At 30.2% G+C, this 27,891-nt stretch overlaps 1 protein-coding gene across 5 annotated transcripts in view; it reads left to right on the top strand.

Annotated features, from left to right (window-relative positions):
* Positions 1-27,891, top strand: part of LOC100923007 (solute carrier organic anion transporter family member 1B3-like) — a 70,758-nt gene that overhangs the window by 19,385 nt on the left and 23,482 nt on the right. For 4 of the 5 annotated variants that reach the window (XM_023504502.2, XM_031938423.1, XM_031938425.1 and 1 more), the window contains 8 exons: positions 1,815-1,956; positions 4,846-4,978; positions 9,532-9,653; positions 9,848-9,994; positions 12,099-12,197; positions 15,360-15,605; positions 18,204-18,368; positions 24,419-24,614. In XM_023504502.2, the coding sequence (XP_023360270.1) occupies positions 1,815-1,956; positions 4,846-4,978; positions 9,532-9,653; positions 9,848-9,994; positions 12,099-12,197; positions 15,360-15,605; positions 18,204-18,368; positions 24,419-24,614 (1,250 nt within the window). The remainder of the gene's footprint in view (positions 1-1,814; positions 1,957-4,845; positions 4,979-9,531; positions 9,654-9,847; positions 9,995-12,098; positions 12,198-15,359; positions 15,606-18,203; positions 18,369-24,418; positions 24,615-27,891) is intronic. The other variant, XM_031938424.1, reaches the window with a different exon arrangement.

Genomic DNA, 27,891 nt, shown 5'->3' on the forward strand with positions numbered 1-27,891 from the left:
TTAAGGAGGTAAATAGATTTTTTTAAAAGTTAAATATGACAGAACTCTGGGGAAAAAAATTCAATGGGAATAAAAAGGAATATACCTTTTTCTCTGTGGCACATGATACCCATGCAAAAGTTGACCATATATTAGAGCATATATCAATTAAATTCAGAAAATCAGAAATATTAAATGTACCCTTTTTAGATTATTTAGATAAAATTATGTGCAATATAGGGCCATGTAAAAAGAGACATATAGTTAATTGAAAACTAAATTATCCAATACTGAAGAATGAGCAGTTCAAACAATCATAGAAACAATAATTTCATCCAAAAGTGACAATAATGAAACAACATATCAAAACTTGTGAAAGCAGCCAAAGCACTTTTGAAGGGAAATTTTATATCTCTAAATGCTTACATGAATAAAATAGATAAAAGATGATCAATGAATTGGACATGCAATTAAAAGAGATTGAAAAGGAACAAATAAAAAATCCATAATTAAATGGCACATTAGAAATTTTGAAACTCAAAATTGAGATTAATAAAATTGAAAGTAAAAAAATCATTTAAGTAACAAAGAAAATAAGTTAATATTGTGATAAAAATAATAAAATAGACAAACATTTGATTAATTAGAAAAAGCAAAGAAAGCAAAATTGCCAATATCAAAAATTAAAATGGTGAATTCACCAACTATTTTGCTAAACTATATGCCAATAAATCTTCTAAGTGAAATTGATGAATATTTTCAAAAATGTGAATTGCCCAGATTAATAGGTAAAATAAAATATTTAAATAGCTTCATTTTAGAAATAGAAATTGAACAAGCCATCAATGAACTCCCTAAGAAAAAAATCTCTAAAGCCAGATGGATTTATGAGTGAATTCTACCAAACATTTAAAGAACAATTGATTTCAATACTGTATAAAAATTTTGGGAAAATAGGTAAAGAAAGAGGCCTGCCAAATTTCTTTTATGACACAAATATGTTGCTAGCACTTAAAGCAGGAAGATCCAAAGCAAAGAAAAAAAAATTATAGATCTATTTCCTTAATGATATCAATACAAGTATTTTAAATAAAATACTAGCAAAGACATTACACAATTTAGTATGGGGATGTTTTGACTAAGTGATATTTATTCTAGCAAAGCAAGGATGGTTTAGCTTTAGGGAAACTAGCACTCTGGTCCCTCAAACAGAAAAATAAAAAGCAGATATGTTGAACAGCACTGAGAGTTCCTTCAGTGTACACATCTGATTTTCACATTGAAATGTAACATTTTGAAGTTGCCCTAACAAACTTTCCCTGAATAATCCCATAGACAAATGTCTATTTGCCTCTCGGTTCTTTGTTACTTATGTGATTAGAACTATTGTCTTTAAGTTAACTTAATAGCTTCTCTCCCAAAAATTCACTTATGAGCCTATAATAATACAGTTTCTGTTAGGAAGAAAATATTGCTTATGTCCTGGCTGCTATAAGTCATTTAATGATAGGCTTAGGAGTTGGTAATTAATTGATTTAAAAATATTATCACTCTGTCAACTCTGCCTATGAAGCTGTGAAACCTAAGATAAAAGGGCAACTTTACTGAAATAATGGTGACAAGGTTAACATTCTTTTATTAAGATCTTATTCCAAAGTTGAAAATTATGAGTAAGAGAAATGTAATACTTATGGAAATTGAATACATTTTGAGAAAAAAATAATGGCATATTTTGAGAAAAGTAAATATTATCTTAAATTCATGTATATGAACTTAGAAACACTTCTATCTTTTTATTCAACCATGTTTTCTTTTCCATTTTGTCCCCTGAATAGATGTTCATGATAGCCCTGTCATTCAGTTATATTTGCAAATCACTTGCAGGAACTGTTATGAAAAGTTCTATCACTCACATAGAAAGAAGATTTGGTACAACATCATCTGAGGCTGGTTTAATTGATGGAAGCTTTGAAATGGGTAATTTTATTTCATCAACATCAATACCTAGTCTTAGGTATTTAGAAGAAAACTAACTTCCCATTTCTAACCTCCAACAAATTAATTCCTGTTTAGTTTCATAATCAATCTTTGATACTACTATTTCTGTGTCTCTGTCTTCTCATTTCTCTCTCCCTCTCTCTCTCCCCTTCCTCAGGGTGTGTGTGTGTGTGTGTGTGTGTGTGTGTGTTTCTTCCCATCTTTCCTTCCATTAACCTTTATTGCTACATCAACTAGGTATCTCTATGAATCACCTTACTTAATCTTTCTGCTTGTAATCAAATTTATATTCTTTGTCTATAATTAAGTCAAATACATATATTGCAAAACCATAGCACAGTGTAGGTAAATGGTGCCATGTAAAATATACTAGACCAGGAATTAGGAAGGTCTGTGTTCAAATCTGGCCTCACCATTACTGGTAGTATGATGCTGAGCAAAATTGGTCTTAATTTCCTTATCTGTAAAATGGAGATAATTTTAGCACCTACCTCCTTTACAGGATTGTTTTATGGATAAAATGACATATTTATAAAAATGTTTTGCAAATTCTAAAACATTATAAAAGCTATCATAACATTATTTCATCAGTTATTAACCTAAAAGTTTTCTAATTTTTCATATTAATATCACTGAAGCAGATTATAATCTCCAAACACCATACTGTTCTTTCTACTATTCCCATATAAAAATGAGCAACTGCTATCTCAAAATTTTATATCATATATAAGCCAGTAACTTCATCCATAGGCACTTACAAGTACTTATGTTCCATAGGACTCCATTAGAGTTAAATTTAACTCAACAATTACTTTTCACAGAATCAGATTTAAATCTCTGCCAAGTGAACTATGAAGGGTTTATCCTTTAAATATATTCATATATATTCAACCTGTTTAATTTTTGCCAGACATTTGAAATTGCTGAGAAGGTACATCATTCCTAAAAATTAATTAGTCATATGGCATGGTTAATTTGTCAATGGCAATCAGATCTAAGTTACAGTCAAATTTTTGCCAGCACCAAATTCTGGGACTTCAAGTAATATTTAAATTCTGTTGAATGTCTTCAATTAAAAGCTAAAGCTGTTGGTCTAGATGACATGTAAAGAGACTTCCAGCTCTAGAACTCCAGGAATTTATACTACTCTGGTTTAACTTCTATCTCTCTGACCATGTTATTATGGTCTACTTCATTTTTTTCTCTTGTCTTTAACTGCAGACTTTCCTTATCAGTTGTTGATTATTTATTCTAAAAGAATATAAATGTCTAGTGCTTCACCAATCTAGATAATAGTTGATTTTCATCTTTATTTTACAATCACTAGCTATACATCTCTATTTCAATGTCTCACTCTATCTGAAACTCAACATGTTCAACTAAAGACTCATATACTGAATGAAAATTTGTTTTTCAAAATCATTCTTTCTTCTTCCTATATTCTCAATTTCTGTCAGTGATACATTGATTATATAATAGAATATAATACCTCAAGGTTCAGAATAACACCTGCTGTATTAAGCATTTGGAACAAAGCAAATGAATTTCTTGTTTTACAAAATAAATCATAAAGTTTTATGTTTTTATAAATGTTTCAACATACAATATATCTTATCTTTCCAGTAATCACTTATTTTACATGATTTTGTAGTGAGGTTATGTTATATAGTCTTCAATTTTTAATTATAAAATTGTATTTTTATAATATCAGATATCAGGCATGTTTTTGACAGACCACTTTTTTCTAAACTTAACGATTATAGCTCATAGGTTTTTCAAATGAGTATAAATCATATGAGTTCTTAGTCCACTGAAAATTGATGTGTGACAGCATTCCATTTCCACTTAGAAATCTGTGATTTTTCTAAATAATTATAATTCTCAGTATATCAATATGCTTTTTAGAGTCTATCACCCTCTTACTAGGGACAAAAATTTCAGGAATACTGGATATTTTGTGGTATGATGACTAGCCTCAGATCTTAAGACTTCATTGAACTTCCAATTTTTTAATATAGCCATGAATACAAATGTGAGTTTTACTAGAAAAAAATTTTTTTCAATATTCAATACTTCAGCATTTATAATTTTTGGCCTATGATTAGCATTTTTTCCTTCATAGCAATGATTAAAAGCCTTTTTTGTCTTTTTAAAATTGTTCTTATGGTTGTTTTTCTTACTTCAAGAAAATTATATTATCTTATATAGGACATAGCAATAACTTCTCCAGTTATCAAATCCCTTAGAAAGATTTGAAAGACTAAAGGAGCTCTTTCAACCAATCATCCAATTGGAGCTTTGTTTTTTTAATTTCAACTACACTTTCCTTTTGCTTTTGTGCTACTAATCCTGTGCATTTTTCCATAATAAATTTACCAAGCATATTAGTCTATCTTTGCATATGAGCTATTTTTTGCTTGGGATAGCTTGTTCATTTCCAGTCAGTTAAATCATTTGATCACCATAAATAACAAGTTATATTCCTTCTCACTCTTTTCATGAATCTTTCCTGATTTTCTTTTCTCTTTTCTCTCCAAATAAAACCTATTACACTTTTAATATCCAATTTAAGTCTCACCTCCTCCATTAATCCTTCATTAACTATTCTTTCTCTTACTTGGATTCTATTATAATCTTACTGTTATACTTAGGACCACACAATTGCCATTTTTTATATTTCATATATATTCATTTGTTATCCTTAGATTCTAAATTCTTTGAGAACAGAGATAATGCCTGTAATACTTTGTTTTTCATTTGTACTTCCTTCAGTGACTACCAAATACAATGACCTCATATAACAAGTGGTCAAGTCATCCTGTACTTAAAAAATTAAATTACACTGAAATGTAATTTTTCTTCTTCCAGGCAATTTAATGTTTCTAACACTGGTAAGTCATTTTGGATCCAAATCACACATTCCACGAATAATTGGAACTGGGTGTTTCATTATGGGAATTGGAAGTATTTTAACTTGCTCACCTCACTTTTTCATGGGATAGTAAGTATTTAATAATTGTTATTATTATTGGTATTGTTCGGTTGTTTCAATTATGTCTGACTCTTCATGACTCCACTTGGGATTTTCTTAGAAAAGATAATGGAGTAGTTTGACATTGCTTTCTCCAGTTCATTTTACTTCCCTAAATATTAAACAATAATTATTTAAATGTATTGCAATAAAATTCTAAATTCTCAGACTTGTTATAAAACAATCTCTCATTCAGTAGGTTCTCTAAGTTCTCTAAAATGTGGGGTGAACTTTCCTCATATATTGTATAGGTAACAGCTATGAACAGCAACAAAAAAAAAAGACTTGAGAAACCACAAGAAAGTGAATTAAAAGTTTATAAATTTTCATCTAATGTATATTTGATGTCTCTGTCTATGAATTCAGTAATACCAATATAATTTGTCATTTAAGTAAGGATAAAAAGCATTGAGGAGTTTAATTGGCAATTAACCAAATGTATATTTTGCTTGTATCAGAGAGAAATAGCAATGTGGGTGAGATGGTTGGATAATTTCTAAAATTACTGCCATATCTAATATTCTATGCATAAAACTGAAACATCTATGGTGACAATTTCACACTTTCTTCAATGTAGATTTTGGAGAATACATTTAAATCTGGGATTGCAATATGTAGAGATTAACCATTTATTATTCACTATTACTTGCCAGGAGGCATGCTAGTATATATAGTATATATATATATATATATATATATATATATATATATATATATATATGTTATATAAAAATAAATAAATAAAAATAAATTAAAGAGTTCCTGACCCCAAGGAGCTTACATTCTATTAAGGGGAAACAACATGTACAAATATAAATAATGCAGAATAAGTTCGATATAATTGCACAATAGTGTGGGAGTCAGACCATTAGCAGTAGAGGGGATCAGAAAAGGCATTATGTTCACAGTGATGTTTGAGTTATAAGTTAAACTGAATGAAAAATTCTTTAAGATAGATATGAGAAGTGATGCCTTCCAGATATAGAAGAGAGCCCAGAAAAGGAGATAAAGTGCCATCTATGAAGAAAAGAAGTTTATAAGATTAGAAAGACAGATTCAAACCAAGTTCTAAAAGACTATAAAAATCAAACATAAGAGTTTATAGTTTATCCCAAAAGTCTAGGAGTTTATTGGATAAAGAAGAGATAGTAGTGTGAAGAATGGCTTGATAAGGGAAAAGATAAGGCAGTAAAAATCAAATAGGAAATCATTGCAATAACTACATCATTCATGAGATCCTGAACCAAGATGGTAGCTCAGTGAGTTAAAAAATGGTTGTAGAAATAAAAATAGCAAGATTTTATAATTTATTAAATATAATAACTAGAAATTTACATATCACTTTAAGGTATGCAAAGTACTTTACATGTTAACTCATTTGATCATCACAATAATCCCGTGAATTATTATAATTTATAATTTTGTAGATGAGGTAACTGAAGCTCAGATTAAGTTTTAAATGACCTACCTAGGAATAAATAGCTATAAAGATTCTGAGGCATGAATCAAACAATTTTCATTTAAAGTATAACAGTCTCTCAACTATACTTGAATATGTGGGGAAAGGTAGTGAGGAGTCATCGATAACATTATGAACCTGAAAGATTCAAAGAATGACGCTCTCAACAGAAATAAGGAAGTTCATCAGAAGGAAGTTTTTGAGAAAAGTTAATGCTTTTTATTTTGAATTTGAGGTGCCTTGGTGACATTCAGTTTCAAATATCCAGTAGAAAATTAGTAATGGAGAGCTGGACTTGAGCAGAGAGAATGAACTTTTTTATTTACCTTTGGCATATAGATGACAAACATATCATTAGTATTTAGAAGCTATAACTGATGTGTAGCATATTTTAAATAGGACTACCCTTCTGTCCATGCTATTTTACTTGATAATTAACTAATTCTCATCTTGTATTCTAAAGAAATCAAAAACTATCTTACATTTCCTTATAAATTGCTCCAACTATATAGTTAATTTAATAATTTGGAGAAGTCAGTTTTCCTACAAGCTTTTGCTCATCTATCCACACATAGGAGGTTTAGAATAACACAGGTTAAGAAAAATATCAGTTATTAGATGTGTATGATATTTATTTACAGTTTAAAACAATAAAATAAAGATGTCAATCATTATAATGTAACAGAATGATTATATTAAGATTATCTTTAAACATTCACTCTAAAAACAAAATCTTACAATTAAGCTCTCTCAAGATGTGTTAATCACTTTCCCCTTGACAATTAAAGTTCTCTGTTTCTCAAGAAACAAGATCTTTTAGTCCTTTCTCTTTGTCCTTAAATAGTGTCTTTCTCCATCCAAAACAATTCAAGCAGATTCAAGAATAAAAATTAATCTTCAACTTTCATCACATACAGCTCACAAATGACAGGTAAATTGTTAATTCCCCAAGATTTCATCCCCTCCTATGCTAATAGTATCTATAAACTGTGTGCCGGATTATTGAAAGTGGAGATACAAACCCTTGGAAATTGATGATAATATAAAGAGGAAAATTATAGGAAGAGAAAAAAAAGAAATATATGGATGATCAAACAGTCACAGAAGGAGAATCATACAATTAAAAAAAAGTTGGAAAGAATAGTTCCATGAAAACTCAAAATAGAGACTATCCAAGAGTCAACAGGATCAAAGTCAGATAGACCAAGATAGAAGACTGGAGGGAAACATCCAGATTCATAATTTAAGAGATGATTACTAATTATGGGAAAAGCAGCTTAATGAGTGATGAAGTCCACAGATTACTTGTGGGAAGTTTAAAAATGAATGAGAAGAGAGAAATTGAAGACACAAATTATACACAGTTCCTTCAAGGAATCTGTTTGAATAAAAAGAAGAGAGACATATAAGTAGACCTCAAAAGGTTGGTACAAGGTCCAATGAACTGTTTTTGTTTGTTTGTTTGCTGGTTTTATAATAGAACAGATATGGTCATATTTTAAAAGTAATATGAAGGATTCAAATGATAAAAGTTGAACATTTTAGAAATTAGAGATAAGTATAAAGGACTTAGAGTAAGGGCAATGTAATATTTGATTTCTTTTAACATATGGTAGTATTTAAACTTCACTCTGGACTCTATAACTTCCTTTAAATGAAAAGGGATTACTGAATAAATACTTTTTGAGGGTGAAAATAGCCAAACCTACCAAGACTTAAATTTAAAAAATAGAGTTATTTGCTTTTTCTTTTGGATGCAGCCCTCTACATAAATACCATAGAAAGCTTTTGACCAAAACATTTTACTCAGAGACTCTAAATATAGAAAAAGTAAACCTAAATTGAAAGACACATCTCATATTCCATCCTTGTTTCAATAGATACTAGAATATATTATCAAAAATTTGAGGAGTGTCTCTTTCAAGACTCAGAACATGGTTCCAGACTATGCATGTTGTGTGCATGTGTGAGATGCATATATATTACCCTGGCTATAAGTTTATTCAAAAGTTAAACACTATCTTGTATCAAACAAAATGAGGTATTGTTCTAGGGGAGATAGTTATTACATTGCATGATATAAATTATGTAAAAATACGGATGAATCTGTTAGTGGGCTTGAAGATTTCAAGGGCCACAGCCAATCATTCTAAATATTTTTATTGATAGCAAATCTAGTTTTATAAGATGAATATAAAATGTGTGCTCACCACCATCTCACTTCCATTACAATTCTTCTCATAGATCCTCCATATTATTGAGGGAAATAAAGTCAAATATGTTTGTTAAATGATGAGAATTGACAAAATTCAAGGTACTGGTTACTTCCTTCCCACTTCACAATTACCTTATGCATGCTTTGTATAGATTTTCATATACTTAAGTGTACTTATGTGTACATGTTGCCTTCCCAAATGGAATGAAAGATATTTGAGGACAGGAATTGTTTCAATTTTGTCTTCATACTCCCTATACCTGACATATAGTTGGCTTTAACAAACTTGTGCTAATTAATTGAGTGAAATATCCATTAATCATTCTTGCTGTCATTCTGAATACTCTCTGCTGTGAACCTTTGAACAGAAGATATGAAATATAGTTGGCCTGTATCAAGTATGTACTTTGCCTTTTTTTTCTATGGTTTTGTATTCTTTTGTTTGTTGTAAAATCCACTCAGGACAACTGCTCCATGATCACTAAATCACTATGATTTGCCTTTCTGGTCAGATTAATTTTAAATAGGAACCAACATATTTCCTATAATAAGTCTTTGATCCCACTTTGATATATTCCAAGTAGAATATGTATATTCACACAAAATATAAATACAACAGAAACTGGATTTTTTCATCCTTTTAACAAAGTGGAAGTGTTTCTTTTAGCCTTTGGTTGTTGGTTCTATTTGGAAAATATTAGATTGTTATTACTAATGGGTGTTCCTAATGCATTATTATCCATTTACTAAAAACAGTGCATTATAAAGCTGGTCTGTAGATAATGGCATATAAAATATGAATGACTTATTTATCAATATTCCTTTAATATTCCAATTATATTATTATAGTTACAGATATGACTCAGCATTAACTGTTAAGCCACTTGAGAACTCAACAGGAATCTATACTCCTTGCTCCACTGATCTCAATTTAACAGGCTATAGTGAATCATCTGCACTATTAAAATCAGGTAAGAATTAACGATAAATAATGTAAAAACAATTAGAAAATGTTTCAACAAAAATTTATCTTTCTCCCAAAGTCAATTATTTAGTTAACTATAAAAAAACATCTGACACCTAATTGAACTAATAAAATTAAACAGAACAATAACATAGGTACTTAAGTATACTATGCTAACAAACCAAACGTCTTATTTTAAAGGTTGCAAAAATGAATCTGGTTTACCCATGTGGATATATGTGCTTATGGGAAACATGTTACGTGGGATTGGGGAAACCCCAATCACACCCCTGGGAATCACCTACATTGATAATTTTGCTGAAGAAGGACATTCTACTTTTTACATAGGTAATGTACATTTGTGATCCTTAGCCACATTATATTCTTTGACTTAATTCCTGTCTTACAGGAGCAAATTATTAAATGATTCATTGGAAATTAGTATTGTGATTATCTCACTTCAATTCAGCTTTGGAAAAGACAGCTTTCATCTTACTTTAGTCCCTAAAAAATAGCACATGAATCCTTTTTTAAAAAAAAATAAAAGAAGAGGAATATTTAAATGATTTTTACTATTTAAAAAGATGAAAAACCATTTAGGTAGTTAAAATATTGAAAAGCAAAATTATACAAAGTACAACTATCAATTTTTCCTATATGCATAACTATTAAAAAGAATATTCTTTATAAATTCAACTTCACCTTCTTCCCTGACCCATCTTCTTTATTTTATCTGGGATCAACATATGGGCTGGACATTTGATACAGTCCTAAGTTTTAGTTGATGGCAATTTCATTGGGCTCATAGCCTTTCTCCAACTGTAGATATGGCTATGAAAGTCCCAAAACTAAATGAGAATATTTTTCTCTCATATTAAGACACTAAGTTTCAACCTTCTCACACTAACTTCTGACAATCAACTACAAGCACTTCCTAGAATTTTGATAACAGAGATGCAGGATCTCATTCTTAACTTGATCCTTATTAAAGCAAATCTCTAGGCAATTTAATTAAATTAATTTAATTAATCATAATAACATTGCATTGATGTGTTCTTTTGATGAAAAAGGAATTTTAATAGTGTTTTATTTTTACCAATCACATGTAAAAACGATTTTAACATTTTTTTTAGTTTTAAATTCTAAATTATAACTCTCCTTCCTTCTCCTCTCCTCACCCCTTCCAGAGGTGTTAAGGAAGGAGAGAGAGAGAGAGAAAGAGAGAGAGAGAACATTATCAGTTCCATTTCTAGAGTTGGAGATTATTTTCCATTATCACTTCTATGAGTCTTAGGTCATTATTTTGCTGAAAATATCTAAGTCATTTACAATTCATCATACAATATTCTTTTTTGTGTACAATAGTATTCTAGTTTTGCTTACCTCAATCTATATCACTTCAGGTAAGTCTTTCCAAGTTTTTTCTGAAATTGTCCTGTTCATCATTCCTGCTCATCATTTCTATAAGAAATGTGCTATAAGCACAATAATATTCCACTACAACCATATATTTGACTATTCCCCAATTTATGGGAATTCCCCAAATTTTAAAATCTCATCCACTAAAAAAAATCTGCTATAAATATTTTTGAACAAATATAGGTTAGGTTATTTTCCCTTTTCTTTTATCTCTTAAGAATACAGACCTAGTGGCATCTCACAATTTAAAATCCTTTAGGCATAGTTCTAAATTGCTCTACAGAAAGGCTGGATCGGTTTACAATTTCACCAACAATGCATTAGTGTTACAGTTTTCTTACAATGCTCAAAAACTTATCATCTTTCTTTTCTATTATACAACTCTGAAAGTTGTTTTAATTTGCATTTCCCTAATCAATAGTGATTTAGGGAAATTTTCATATAACTAGTTTTGATTTCTTTATCTGAAAACTCCTGTTCATATCTTTTCCCTTTATCAATTGGGGTTTGGCTTGTATTCTTATAAATATAATTCAGTTCTCTGTTTATTTGAGAACTGAAACATTTATTAAACATTTTACTGTAAAAAATTTTCCCAGTTGTCTTTCCTTCTAATTTAGCTGCATTGCTTTGTTCATGTAAACAACTTCTTTTAATTTTATATGTTGTAATGATCTTTATATCTTCTTTGGTCCTAAATTTTCTTATCCCTAGATATGACAAACTATTCTGTGCTCTCCTAATCTCCTTATGATATCACCCTTTATATTTAAATCATGTCCCAACTTTGACTTTATTTTGGTATATGATGTGACATATTGGCCTATACCTCATTTCTGCTACCCTGTTTTTTTTTTTACAAAAATATGATTTTTGTCTTGCCCAAGAAAGGAATTGTTTTAAAGATGCTTATTTTTTTAATGGATGATCATATAGTGTTTCATTTGTAAACAATAGCATACTAAACAAAAAAGCAAAATTGTGGTGGGTTTTTTTTTTTAATAATGACAATTATTTCTGTAAATTTTTTCAGGCATTTTGCATTCATTGTCAATGTTTGGCCCACTATTTGGTTTTCTCCTGGGATCATTATGTGCAAAACTGTATGTGGATATTGGATATGTGGACTTAAGTAAGTGCAAAATCAATTTATGGAATATTATTGATTGATCATCATCTTTCTGAGGAATTTATTTTCTTGTCTCATATAACAATATTGTGATATAAGATATATAGATATAGATATAGATAGGATAATATGTTTTTCCTTTTTTACAAATTGGTAAAACATAGCAATTAGTATCAAAAATAAGTTTTGTGCTATGTATATAATTCTAACAGTGCCAATTAAAATGCATACATTCATGTAATTATTTGAGTGTTTTTATATATGATCCATTAACTAATTTGGACAGTTTCTCCTATTCTGAACCCACCAAGAATTTGTTGGAATAAAGCCTTATTTTGGAAAAAACTCTATATGAAAGGAAAAATCAATGTGAAGTTATTAATATGGAAGTTGACAAGATGACCCAAATATTTTACTTCATTTGGAACTAGTTTGAGCAATTTCATCTAATTCAAACTGAAATATGTATCCACACTAGGAGAATAAAATTGTTTTGATAATTTTTATTACCCAATGCACTTTTTGTGTGTTTTCTGGTTAACTAATTGCTGCGTCTTATGGATGTATTTCTTATTTTTAGGGGTACTGTGAAAAGTAGCCTTCAAAGGCCAAGGAAAAACAGGAGACATCTCCAAAGTACTACATACTTAGAATTATTTGTATATTTGTTCCCTCCGAGGGATCTTTATTTAATCACTTCATTTATAATTGTCTCCAACACAATTCTACTTAGACTGTGTAGTGATGACTCCTGACCAAGTCCTCAAATTTAGGATTAACAGCCAGAATAGAACTTCCCTCCCAAAGGTCACAATCTAAACTGTGACCTCATAGACAGGTTCCACAGGGTGTCTCTGCATAAGAGCCTCAGCAAGATTGCTTTTGATATATTGATATATTGACTTCCCTAAAACACTGTAAAAATAGTTGAAACAAAAGAAATATTTTTAAAGTTAATTATAAAATTTTAGACAAAAATGAGCTTGTTGATAAACATTCCCATCTGTTGACTTCAGAATGGTGAAATTCAAAACTTTACCACATCCAAAAAAATAAAAATTTGCTATTCCAAAAGCAATCTAGCTTGTTTTTTGTTGCTCTACAAAAAAATACACCTTCCCCTCCAAAAATAATGATGACTAATCATTGATCAAGTTGTTTTAAGTGTGTTTTGTTTAATTGTTCATTGGTGATTAAATTGATCAAGGATCCCGATCACCTTCAACTCATTCAATTCATTTCAATAAATTCAACAAATATTCTTGGGCAACTACCATGTACATAACACAAGAGAATGGTAAAAATACAAAGGTGAATTAAAATATTGACTTTGTGGACACTATAATGAATTTGCAATAAAAATGATTAGCTCATGACTATTTTTCTGTGAAGTTGGTCCTTAGAAAGCAGGGAAATAGTTCTTCAAAAAATTCTTACTAGAAGACCTTCCAGCACAGTAGAATCCACCAGAGATGGCATGTGCCACAATAATAAGTGGAACAAAACTAAATCTGTCTGTCTGATATGATGTGAACCAGTCTTCAAATTGATATGGTATAGAATCAAGTTGTCATTCCAGAGCCAATTAGTGTCCTTCCCTCATAGTAAAAACCTCATTCTTCCCTAAGAACAGTCAAGCATATAATGAGATCATAAACTATTAGTTTTTGATTAGTTTATGATCTAATCTATTGATATAATCAGAAATTTTTTGCTTCACTTTCTACCCCAAATAAAAACAAACAAACAAAAATATGAGTTTTGAAAAAAACTCCCAGGTCTACCATTATGAGCTTCAGTTTCCCCTAAGATCTAAGGAATTAAACTAGATGGTCTCTAGGGTTCTCTCTGAAAATGAAAATTCTGATGATTGTTTCAGTATTTTAGGAGAAAAAACATCTTTATAAATAATTTAATTTTAGATAAATAAAACATTATTTGTATTAAAAATGTATTTATTTGAAATAGACATTTCACTCATGTCCAACACTTCATAACTGCATTTGGGGTTTTCTTGGTAAAAATAATGGAATGGTTTGACATTTCCTTCTTCAATTCACTTTACAGATGAAAAATTAAAGCAAAGAGGGTTAAGTGACTTGCCCAGAATCACACAAGTATTAAGTGCCAGAGGCCAGATTTGATCAGTAAAATGACCATTCTATCCGTTGGCCCACTATTCAATGCACCACCTAGCTAAATATTTGAAAGGAAAAAGTGATGTAGTCAACTGAACTTGGCTCGTTCTAGTCATATGTTCATTAAGCTTCATAAGGATAAGTGTTTTGTCAACACTTAACAAAAGTACATTTGCATATTCACAGAATACAAAAGCTATTCAAAAAAGATACTATAATTCATAGTCTGGGTAAACATGGGTCCTCCACATCTACTTGAAGAAATGTATCTAACTAGCAGGAACAAACCTATGGGTCTCAGGACATTTGCAAAGTCTCAAGGGTGTGGATTCCAGATAGGTGGACTTTTTATACCATTACAGGAAGCCACATTTAAGCATAGGGCACCAGAAAATTGCATCAATGAAGATATAGCTTGAACCTTAGTTGCCTGAGATAATCAATTCTTAATGACAACTTACTTGTCTTCTAATCCTCAAATGTACTATGCCACATTACATTTCTGATGAAATATATAAATGTGTTATTATTTAATTAAGTGAGCTAGAGATATTATATTTTAAAGGTATATTCCTTTTTGGAGAATGTATAATCTTATTCCATTATTTTGGATTTATACAAATCCAACGCCACATATGGATTAACTATTTAGCCTCACACAACCTTAACCTCAACAATTGAAGATAATGTCTGGGCCTTATTTCACCTTTGTCAATTAATTATTGTAGCATAACCCTTTACACATAGCAGGTACTCAATATATGTTTGTTGCACTGTCTTATTGAATTGAATTTAATTATTCATTCTGTTCCCAAGATGGTTTTGATAAATTGAAGTATTCCTACTATTAGTATCTTCTCATTGATTTAGTTGCTTTTGTATTTTTCATTAATCTATTATTCACATGAGTTTTTTCATTTGATAAAGATAAATGGGGTAATTTGAATTTCAATAAAAGAAAGTGGTAGCAATTCTTAAAATAGCAAATGTTTGCATTGTGAAGTTTTTGAAATTATTTTTGTCACAGATACTATAACAATAAAGCCAACTGACTCCCGTTGGGTTGGTGCATGGTGGCTTGGCTTTCTCATAATGGGAATCCTTAGTATTGCTGCTGGGATACCATTCTTTTTCATCCCCAAGAGTCTGGAGAAACCAACAAAGGAAAGGAAAATTTCCGCATCTTTGAATATAGCTAGTACCAATGAAAGTAGAAGTCAAAGGACAAATTTTAAAAATCCAGAACAAAAAAAGGAGTCTAAAAATTTGGCAGGTAAATATTTCACATTTTGAACTAACTTTTGTTTGTCTATGCAAATTAAGGAAAACAAATTAGAGTGTACATGAAGGTAACAATGAGGAGAGAAAGATTCAAATTTTCACTGAATGGTAGGTTAGTTTTGTGTTTGTTTTTTAATCTCTGACATTAAATGTGTAATCAAGAAAGTGAGAGACAAAGAGAGGGAGAGGGATGGAAGAAAGGAGGGAGGGAAAAAGAGAGAGAGGGAGCAGGAGAGGGAGAGAATGGAGTCTTAGACCTGAAAATAAGTTACAATCTTATTTAACAAAAGGGAAAAGTAAGGCCCAAATTAAATGGTTTCTACAAAGGTCTGCAGGATTTATTGCAAAGTCAGAACTACCACCTACATCACCTTATGCTAGAATAAAGTAAATTAAAGAAATTTCAAAAATCTCTTAGTCTGCAATTTGCTTCGGATGGTAACAAGAACTTTGTCATGTATCAAACTTTTTAAACAGGAGGCCAGTTCACTGTGCCTCAGATTGTTGGAGGGCCAGACTATAGTAAAAACCAAAACTTTGTTTTGTGGGCCTTTAAATAAAGAAACTTCATAGCCGTGGGTGAGGGGGGATAATCGTCCTCAGCTGCCGCATCTGGACCACAGGCTGTAGTTTGAGGATCCCTGTTTAGTAAGTATAGCAATACTTACATACTTATGCAAATTTCTGAAAGCCAAGAGATAGATTTTGTTTAATATATGCAAAGAATATTAGCTATTTTTTTAAATTTTTATTTAATAGCCTTTTATTTACAGGTTATATGCATGGGTAACTTTACAGCATTAACAACTGCCAAACCTCTTGTTCCAATTTTTCACCTCTTACCCCCCCCATCCTCTCCCCTAGATGGCAGGATGACCAGTAGATATTAAATATATTAAAATATAAATTAGATACACAATAAGTATACATGACCAAAACATTATTTTGCTGTACAAAAAGAATCAGACTTTGAAATATTGTACAATTAGCTTGTGAAGGAAATCAAAAATGCAGGTGGGCATAAATATAGGGATTGGGAATTCAATGTAATGGTTTTTAGTCATCTTCCAGAGTTCTTTTTCTGGGCGTAGCTGGTTCAGTTCATTACTGCTCCATTTGGAAATGATTTGGTTGATCTCGTTGCTGAGGATGGCCAGGTCCATCAGAACTGGTCATCATATAATATTGTTGTTGAAGTATATAATGATCTCCTAGTCCTGCTCATTTCACTCAGCATCAGTTTGTGTAAGTCTCTCCAGGCCTTTCTGAAATCATCCTGTTGGTCATTTCTTAACAGAACAGTAATATTCCATAATAGAATATTAGCTATTTTACTAGATCATAGGATATAGTGTGGAAAAGTCATCTAGTCTTGTCCCATAATTTTATATGTTAAAAATTGGGGATTTAAAGAATAGAGAAATTGCCCAAGGTGACATATGCATTTGGATTCAAATTCAGGTATTCTGATCTGTCAGGAGATGTTTCTAATTACACTTTTTTTATTTAACCTCTAATTTTCTGTCCATTTTCCAGCATAGAATTAGACACATTCAGACAGAGTTTACTTAGTTATATCATCATTCTTTTTCCCTTTAAGTTCCCCAAACACTAACGGTTTTTTATAAAAAAAAAAAAAAAAAAAAATAGTTCCCGTACTCTTTGGACTTGTTCCAATTGTAATGGTCCAGTGGGTCTCCCTGATCCTCCCTGATCCTACACACACAAACACATACATACACACACACACACACACACACACACACACACACCACTGGGCAATCTTGTCTGCAAAAAATAACTAAAAATAACTGACAGTATATTAGCATGAGTGTATGTGATTATATGGCACCAAATCATTCTACAATGGGTATAACTGTGCCACAATTTATTTTCAGTCATCAAAAAGTGATTGAAGATATATTACCAAGAAAATGTATAGCTCCAAAATAAGGGAAATTGATTGTATGGTGGGCACAAGAAGTAATATATGAAAAGCAACATGCTGCCCTAAGATCCACAAAATAGAAAATGGCCCAAAGAAAACCACCTGCATATTGGCTTGATTATTCCTGGAGGAAGTATAAAAGTATAGATCCAGAAGCTCACAGAATTAAAAAGCTCTTCCAATCCCTACAGTATGCACTTTATAGCCAGAGTATCAAGATTGACATGATTATAGATGCTTTGAAATATTTAAGATAAAAGTTATATATAAAGTATAATTACCAATACATTGTCACTATCCTGAAAAATACTCCCAAGGAATGACAGAAATATCTAATGATGAACCATCTTGTAGCAGAAAAAAGAATCAAAGTGTTTTATCTGGAGCAAATCAAAAGAACTATATTTTAAAACCATCATACCATTAGCTAATATTATGATCCTAAATAAACTATCATCTCTTTTTAATTGATAAAATGTGATAGCTTTGGTGTATTTTCTAAATCTAGCATTCTATGATTCTTGGATTGATTGTTTAATCCCTGTTTACCCTGAAATCTCCCATAAAGGGAAAAAATGGCTATTTCCTGAATGTGGTGAATAATCTTTTTCCAACAAAGTTTTTTATTTTTTTTTCTTCTAGGCTTCTTCCACTCCTTGAAACGCATTCTTAGTAACTGGATGTACATTATCTACTTGATTCATTCATTGTTTTCCTTTAGTAGTTTTATTGGCTATGTTACTTTTATGACAAAGTTTTTAGAACAGTACTTTGGCCAGTCAATTTCTAAATTGAATTTTTTCATTGGTAAGTCTTATTTTTTGACTTTGTTATATCATGTACAGTGAACCATTGCAAATTGAGTAAAATTTAAATCCTTTTCTCTGTATATGAGGTCCTTCTAATTTGGTACCATCCTTTCTCCTAAATTTATTTATATTACTCCTTATTATTCCTCCCTAATTAAAAATTCTTGCACTGTTCTACATCTATATCTTTATTCTAGTATTTTCCCTATGCCTATAATATCCTCCTATCCCCCTCTAAATTTATTCAATTATTGCTGACCTTTTATTTTAGTGTTCTTTCTTGATATTTTTTCTAAATTTTATGTGAATAAAAATGTTTACATTTGCTTTTTTTAAATTTTGAGCTCTAAATTCTCTGTCTTTGTGTGTGTGTGTGTGTGTGTGTGTGTGTGTCTCACTCTGTGTGTGTGTGTGTGTCTCTCCCCTATCCCACTTTCAAAAAGGTAAAACAATTTAATATAGATTACAAATGAGAAACTATGCAAAACTTTCCATATTAGCCATATTGCCAAAAATGCAGACAAAAATTAACAAAGAAACTTTTAAAAGTATGCTTCAATTTGCATTAAGATTCAAGTTCTTTATCTGGGGTTGATAGCATTTTTCATCATAAGTCTCTCAGAATTATTTAGGATCATTGTATTGCTGGGAATACCAAGTACTTTACAACTGATAATAGTACAATGTTACAGTTACTATATACAGCATTTCCTGGTTCTCCTCATTGTATTTTGCTTCAGTTCATGTTAAATCTTTCCAGATTTTTATGAAAGTATTTTCCTTGTCATTTCTCATAGCACAATAGTATTCCATCAAAATCATATACCATAACATATTCAGTCATTCCCCAATTAATGGATATCTCTTCAATTTCCAATTTTTTGCCACCACAAAAAGAGGTGCTGTAAATGTTTTTGTACTTATAAGTCCTTTTCCTTTTTTATTTTTGAATGTCTTGTGATATTGCTGTTAAAGGATATGCAGTTATATAGTCCTTTGGGCATAATTTCAAATTGCTCTCCAGAATGGTTGGATCAATTCACAACCCCACTAATACTACATTTTTCCACATCTGCTCCAACATTTGTCATTTTCCTTTTCCATCATATCAGCCAATGTGATTGGTATAAGAAATGAGACCTTTATCAGAAATACTGACAAAAAATTTTCCCAGTTTTATGCTTCCCTCTTAATTTTGTTTGTAAAAGCTTTGTTTGTGCATTTTTTTAATTTAATGTAATGCAAGTTTACAACCTTTTAATCATAGGTCCATATTGCTTTCCAAAATGCCTGGATCAGTTCACAACTCCACTAACCATACATTAATGTCCCACTTTTCCCACATTGCTCCAACATTTATGATTATCTTTTCTCATCATCTTAGCCAATCTGATAAGTGTAAAGTGGTACCACAGAGTTATTTTAATTTTCATTTATCTAATAAATAGTGATTTGGACCATTTTTTCATATGGTTATAGATAGCTTTAATTTCTTCATCTGAAAATTATCTATATATATCCTTTGATCATTTATAAAGAATACAAGTCATTCCCCGATTGAAAACAATGTGAATATTTTATTGGAAAAACAACTGATCAGGAAAATAAATCCAAGAGATATGATTTAAAATTTTTTGATCTAACTGAAAACCATGATAAAAAAAAAGACCTAAGACATCATCTTTCAAGAAATTGTCAAGGAAACTTGTCTTGATGTTCTAGAACCAGAAAGTAAAATGGAAATTAAAAGAAACCAGTCACCTCCTGCAAGAGATCCCAAGATGAAAACTCCCAGGAATACTATAACAAAAGTCCAGAACTCCCAGGTTAAGTAGAAAATACTGCAAGCATCCAGAAAAAAACAATTCAAGTATTGCGGAGCCACAGTGAGGATAACACAAGATTTGGAAGCTTTTATGTTCCAAGATTAGAGGATTTGGAATATGATATTCTGGAGAGCAATGGAGCTAGGATTGCAACTAAAAATCATCTACCCAGCAAAACTAAGTATAATCCTTTAGGGAAAAAGGTGTGGATATTCATTAAAATAGAGGACTTTAAAACTTTTGTGATGAAAATACCAGAGTTAAAAAAAGAAAATTTGATTTTAAAATACAAGACTCAGGAGAAGCATAAGGAAGTAATCAGGAAATGGATTTCACAAAGAACTTAATAAGGTTTATCTGTTTATTTTCCAATATGGAAGATTATACTTTTAACTTATAAGAGTTTTTTTCATTATTATAGCAGTTAGAAGGAATATATATATATATATATATATATATATATATATATACACATATACACACATATATAGAAGGCAAATGTGTGACTTGAATAGGAAGGAATACTATCATTAAAAAAAAACTAAGGGATGAGAAAGAATGTACTGGAAGAATGGGAAAGAAAGATAACTATGTCTTTTACACTGGAAGAGAAAAAGAGAGGAGATGGAGAGTGAATGAACCTTACTCTCATCAGAATTGGCTCAAAGAAGACATAACATACATACTCAATATGGGTGTAGAAATCTATTTTGTGGCAGCTAAATGACATAGTGTATTGATAGAGCACCAACCCTGAAGTCAAGAGAATGTGAGTTCAATACTGGCTTCAGATGCTTAATACTTACTAGCTGTATGACCCTAGACAAATCACTTAACCCCAAATGCCTCAGGAAAAAAAAAGAAGAAAGAAAGAATAAGGAAAGGAAAAAAAAAAGAAATCTATCTTACTTTGTAGGAAAATTGGAGGAGAAAGGGACATGGAAAGAGGAGAGGGTGACAGAAGTGAAAACATATTTAGGGAGGAAGTGTTCAGCAAAATACTTCTGAGGAGAGTCAGGATGAAAGGAGAGAGAAGAGAATAAATAGGGGGAAATATGGTTAGCAATAGCAATTAGGAAAAGAATTGTGAAGTAAATTTCTCTACTGAAGGCCTTATTTCTCAAATGTATAGGAAACTGGGTCAAATTTTTAAAATAAAATAAAAATAAGAGCCATTCCCCAAATGATAAATAATCAAAAGAAATGAACTGTGCCCATAGGGCTATAAAATGACATATATTCTTTGACTTAACAATACCACTTTTAGCCATGGCTCTCAAAAGACATTTAAAAAAAATGAAAAGGACCTATATGTACAAAAATATTTATAGCAGCTCTCTTCTCAGGGCAAAGAATTTGAAATTGAGAGAATACCCATCAATTGGGGAAAGGCTAAATAATTTGTGGTATGTAATTAGATGAAATATTATGAAATAATGAGCAAGATCCTCTCAGAAAAACCTTAAAATCTTCTATGAACTCAAGCAAAGTGAAATGTACTGTGTACAAAGTAATACTAATATTGTGGGATGATCAGCTGTAAATGACAAGACTATTCTCAGCAATACATTGATCCACGACTGCTCTGAAGAATTTATTATGAAAAATTCTGTCCATATCCAGAGAAAGGACTGATTATGTCTGAATGAAGCATATTTTTTGAAAGTTTTTTGGGGAGGCTGAGAGAGAGAGATATATGCTTTCTTTCACAGCATGACTTTTATGTCAATGTTTTACATAACTTCACATGTATCTTTTTAATGGGAGTAGAGAGGAAGGGAGAGAATCTAAAACTCAAAGTTTAAAAAGCAAAAAAAATTGTTTCACATTAAATTTAAGTAAAACAAAGTTGTTAATTGTTTCAAAAAAATTTCAGTCAGTGATTAAAATGATATTTCCTTTCTATGTTTTCTTTTTCCCCAGCTTAGGCTAGGATCATACTTATTTCAAAAAAGAATTCTGGTGGGTTTTTTTTCAATTTTTGAAAATTTATGAAATACAAGTATTAACTTGTTTAAAAATTTAATAGCATTCTTCTGTGAATATTTCAGGTCCAGGATATTTTTGTTTTATTTTGGTAGTTCTTTTCATTTTCTCTTTTTGAGTTTGGATTATCTAAGATCTCCATTTGGTCTTCAGGTAGTTTGGACACTTTATATTTTTGAATTTCCTTGGTGTCTTCAGTTTTGTCAGTGTACAACTCTGCAGAATATGCTTTATTCTTTTTCCTTTATTTGATTTTGCTGTAATTTCATTCTGATAATTTGCTATTATATTTATTTTCTCTTCTGCTGTTTATATAATAATATAATCACATAATCACATTAACCAGGTGTTTACCAATTTTATTGATCTTTTCAAAGAAACAGCTTTTAGTTTTATTTTTCACATTCATAGATTTTGTTTTTGTTTTTGTTTTCAGTTGATCTATTTCCCCTCTAATTTTTAATAACATCTCTTATGCTGATTTTAGGTTTATTTTTTTTATTTTCTGATTTCAATGCATATTCAGTACATTAATCTCTTTTTTTGATTTTGCTAATGTATGATCTAAGAAGATAGTTTTCCTATAAAGATTGATTTAGCTACCTATCATAAATTTTAGTTCCTTATTTTATCATGATAATTATTTATGTAACTTGGAGTTAATTTTCATTTTTATGGCATTGTGGTATACAAAAGATGTATTTACTATTTCAGTCTTTTTTTTAATAATTGTTTATAATATCCTTGGACCCTAGTACATGGTCATTTTTATAAAAATTTCATCTGATGCAGAGAAATATTACATATTCTTTTGATAGCTTATTTAAAGGACACCAAAAAGACTTTTAACTCTAGTTTCTCTAGAAATTTTTGGTTTCATATTTTCTCTCTGATTTATCTTTTTGTTAGACTTATCCAAAAGTAATAGAAGAATATTGGAGTTTTCTTTTTGTAACTGTATTTCTGAAGCTCAAAATGTTTCCTTTTTTAATTCGAATGTTAGGGCATTTGAAGCATATATGTTTATTACATATATTGATTTGTTGTCTATGGCTACTTCCAGCATTGTATAGTTTTGAGGGATTGTGGGTATCAGAGAAAATGACTAATCCACCATTTTGTAAATCATGTCATCTAAAGATCTCATACAATTACTAAATTTACTACATTTTACATTGAGTAGACACTGAAAAGAAATTTCCCAACCTCATTTTAGAATATTAATTTGATATTTATATATGCTAAATCAGTGATAAAAATAAATATCAAAAAAAAAACACTCTACCCACACACAATCTCTCTGTTGTACTTGCCTGAAGATTACATAGGCCAGCAAAATAGAATATTCAGCTCAAATGTTACATATTTCCCTCCTTCGTCTCTAAGCTGTTGATATCCTCTTCTATAAGGTTTTATTTCTAGTTTTTACCTATTGCATAATTTTCTATATATGTATATGCTGCTTTCTTCACTGGAATGCAAGCTCCTCGAGGACAGAATCTGTTTTCATTTTTTTTTTCTTTGCATAGCAATAGGTAATACAAGGATGACAATAGTAAATGCTTAATATTTGTAGATTGATCAATTTATTAATTATATTTTGGACCACATAGCACAGAACAATTAGGGAACTTCACCTCCTAGAATGTGTTTAAGTCATTTATAATAGTGTCTCCTTCACCACCTTCAAATATATTTATTTCAGATTTGTTTTATCTATTGTCATTCCACGTTAAGATGTAAGCTCCTTGAGGCAAGGTCTGCTTTTGTTTCTACTTAAGTTTACATTCCCAGGATCTACCTCAGTGCCTGGCACCTAGGAAATGTTTAATAAATGTTTATTGACTGAGCTCAATAAGTGTGAACTGAAGTAGTTTAGGTCTTGATTAAAGAATGCTAGTGGAATAGACCAAAACTTTTATCTAGAGAGCATTAGGTTAATAAGAAATGAAAAGGGCCTATTGCCTTTATTTGAAGAAAGAAAGCAATCTCTTCTATCAGTTGAGGAGGTATGACCTATGTTTGTAGTCATCAAATTTGAATAGATGACTTCCATTCTTATGGAGAATGATTAAAGAGATCAAAATCTAGCCTCTCTGAGAATATGAAAATGTATTAGTGAGTTAAATACTTCAAAAAAGAAAAAAGAAAAAACTGCCTATATTGCCCAATATGTGTCAGAAAACTATGATTACATCTTTGCAATTAATTTTTTTTCCTCTTCTCTTCTTTCCAGGAATAATAATCATGCCTGTTATTAGCATTTCAATTTTTTTGGGAGGATTTATTTCTAGAAAACTTAAACTGAAAACCCTTGGAATTATCAAACTATTATTTATTTCTTATATTTGTGCTACTGCTTTTCAAGTACTACTTTTGTCATTCAATTGTGAAAGAAGATCAGTAGCTGGTTTAACAGTAACTTATGATGGGTATGTAGCTTTTATTGATCATTTTGTATAATAATATAATCATATTATTATGTAATATAATAGTGTAATGTAATTTAATAATATTGATAAATTTTAATTATGTAGTAATTATTCAATTATAAAATTCTGTAGCATGTATTATTGTATCAATATAATGTTTTCATGTCATATACTGTCATATAAAATATATATTATGTCATATAGAGTGAATCTTGTATAACATGTATAATATAATTTCATTTAACATATGATACATAACAATATAGCCTATTATTATATATTACATATAACACATAATTAAGATTATATTTTATAATTTTATGATGTAGTTTATCAATTATGCAATGATATAATAAATGGACAATTAAATGGTATAGTAGACACAGCACTAGACCTAGAGTCAGCTTAGTCAAGTAGCTAAATCTGTTTTCCTCAATTATAAAAAAGGTAAAATATATTTATATATATATTTTGTATATATAATATAAAATATAAAAAATTAAAAAGTTCATCATATTAATAGCATCAACCTTCTAAGGTTGTTGGTAGGATCAAGTGAGATAATATTTGTAAAGTGGTTTAGCAAAAAGCCTGAAATATAAAAAACACTATGTAAATAATATCATTATTTTTTAAAATAAAACATACACCATAAAAAATTAAAGGCCCAAATGTAATTAATCACTTGCTTTCCACCACAAAATAGACAGGAATTCTGGGGCAGATTTTATGCTTTATTAAAATATTTAAAATTATATGAAATTTTAAAAGACTTAAATAATATTTATTAATTAAATTAAATTTAAAAGGTTAAAAAGTTTAACATCTGTTAAACATTCAATTATAAAAATGGATGGGGTTTTGAAAAAGCATTTATGGTATAAATTCACTATCAAGAATTGAAGTGTTCATATGAATCACTGAGATTTTTTTTAATCTTTAAAAGATGCTATGACCACAGTATTAGTTCATTTTGAAACTTAACAATTTCTGTTATAAAGAGCTTTGTAATATTAGACCAAATTTTCTAATTTTGCCAACTAATAGCATTTTCTAAATTATTTTCACTAGAAGAGATAATAATAATGCATATATAAAGTTTCTATAATATTTTATGGTTTGCAAATCACTTTACAGCTGGCACAATAGATAGAACACTAGAACTGGAACCAAGAAGAATCATCTTAGTAAATTCAAATCCAAGTAGCCACTTAGTAGCTGGATGATGTAGACAAACCACTTAACCCTATTAGTCTAAGTTTCTCATCATGAGCTGGAGAGGGAAAAAGCAAATTATTCCAGTATCTTTGCCAAGAAAACCCCAACTGTAGTCATGAAGAATTGAACACAACTGAAACCACTCAACAACAGCAACCACAAATGTATATGCATGTATTGTGTGTGTATATAAATACATATAAATGTGTAGTATCTGTGTGTGTATATATGTATGTATATTCACACACATATACATATAAATCTGTGTGAATGAACATCTGTGCATAGATGTATATGTATTATATACATATATATGTATATAATATTACATATCTGTGTGATTTCATTTGATTCTCATCATAACCTTGTAAATTAGGTAAACCACTGAAAAGAAAGCTGAAGTAGAGAATTCAAATAATTTACAGAAGTTCATATAACTAGTAAATGTTTGAAACAGGTTTGAGACCAGGTCTTTTCGAGTCCAAATCCTATATCATGGTACATATGTTTCAAATTTTTAAATTATCAATGCCTTCTTTTGATGCCCAGGATTTTCCACAATAAGCATGTGTAGGACCAGAATTTACCTGCTTTGTATTATTATTTTGTTAGTTTTTTCACCCCCTAGAATAATTCTCTACCACGAATTGCTCCTTTTATCTATTGAGACAGTGGAGGAAATTGCATAATTAGAACTGAAATCTGGATAGTGATTTAAATAGCATCATGAAAGCAGAGCAGCATTTCCATGGAAGGCACAGATTTTGTGGGTTTGTTATTCCTGAAACCTGAATAATAACCAACACAAAAATGAAGCAATAATTTCATTACAATATCCACTATTTCGACTCCCAATCTTACTAGCTCAGTATTTACTTGTTTTGCTATTATTTGAAGCATTCCTCTCACTCCCCAGCATAGGTCACTGGTTAGATATCATTAGTATAAATGGTCTTTATGGTTTCATGTCTGCATTGAAAACTAATGCTTTTAAAAGATTCAATGAATGTTCCCTGATAGTGGGCCTATAGTTTGGTCCCAGAAATAACCACATGGCATCTTAACAAGGCTGCTAAGAAAAGGGAACATCATCCTTTTTGGATATATTATTGGGCATTGTAGTGTAACAGATATTATGCTAAGAGAATTACCTCATGCTGATCCAGATCATTTGCATCAGAAAAATTTGAACTCACTCAATCTCTCTTGAGGCAATCTATATAAAATATTATGTGATGAAAATGTATAATATATATGTATATATATATTTCATCTATATGAATAATTTTCATGAAGTTTTTGAGCTGGATAAATAAAGAAATTGAATTCTAAAAAAAAAGGAAATTAGTTACTTCAGGATGATATATCCAGAATGGAATGGAACCCACAGCACAGATCAGAAAAATAGGAATCATCTCTCCTTAGAGCACATCACCTTGGAAGAACTGAAAACGTACAGATTCCTGGAAGTATTTCTGAAAACAGCTGCATAAAATCCCTAAAGTGTGGGACAGTGCACTCTTCATTATGAAAACAGAGCTCTACTTTAACAGAATTAAAAACCAAGTAGTAGATTGGGGAATGAGCAAATAACAGAACAAAATTCTGACCATAGAAAGTTATTATGGTGATAAGGAAAATCAAAACACTCAGTCAGGAGAAAATAAGAAAGTCAAAGTGCCTACATCCAATGCCTCTAAGAGAAATATGAATTGCTCTTAGGCTATGGAAGGGTTCAAAAAGAACCTTTAAAATAAAATAAGAAAGGTAAAGAAAAATTGGAAAGAGAAGTAAGTGTTAACAAAAAATCATGAAAAATGAATCAACAACTTAATAAAAGAAACACACTAGAAAATACTAAAGAAAATAACATCTTAAAAAACATACTAGACCAAATGGCAAAGAAAGAAGAAATCTGAGGAGAAGAATGCCTTAAGAAGCAGAATTGTCTAAATGAAAAGAAAGGTACAAAATTTCACTGAAGAAAAAACTGTTTAAAAAATAGAACTGGGCAAATAGAAAGGGGGCTATTAAAAGCTCAATGAAGAAAATAATTCCT

This window comes from Sarcophilus harrisii, chromosome 5 (genome assembly GCF_902635505.1).
Source record: "Sarcophilus harrisii chromosome 5, mSarHar1.11, whole genome shotgun sequence".
Lineage (NCBI taxonomy): Eukaryota > Metazoa > Chordata > Mammalia > Dasyuromorphia > Dasyuridae > Sarcophilus > Sarcophilus harrisii.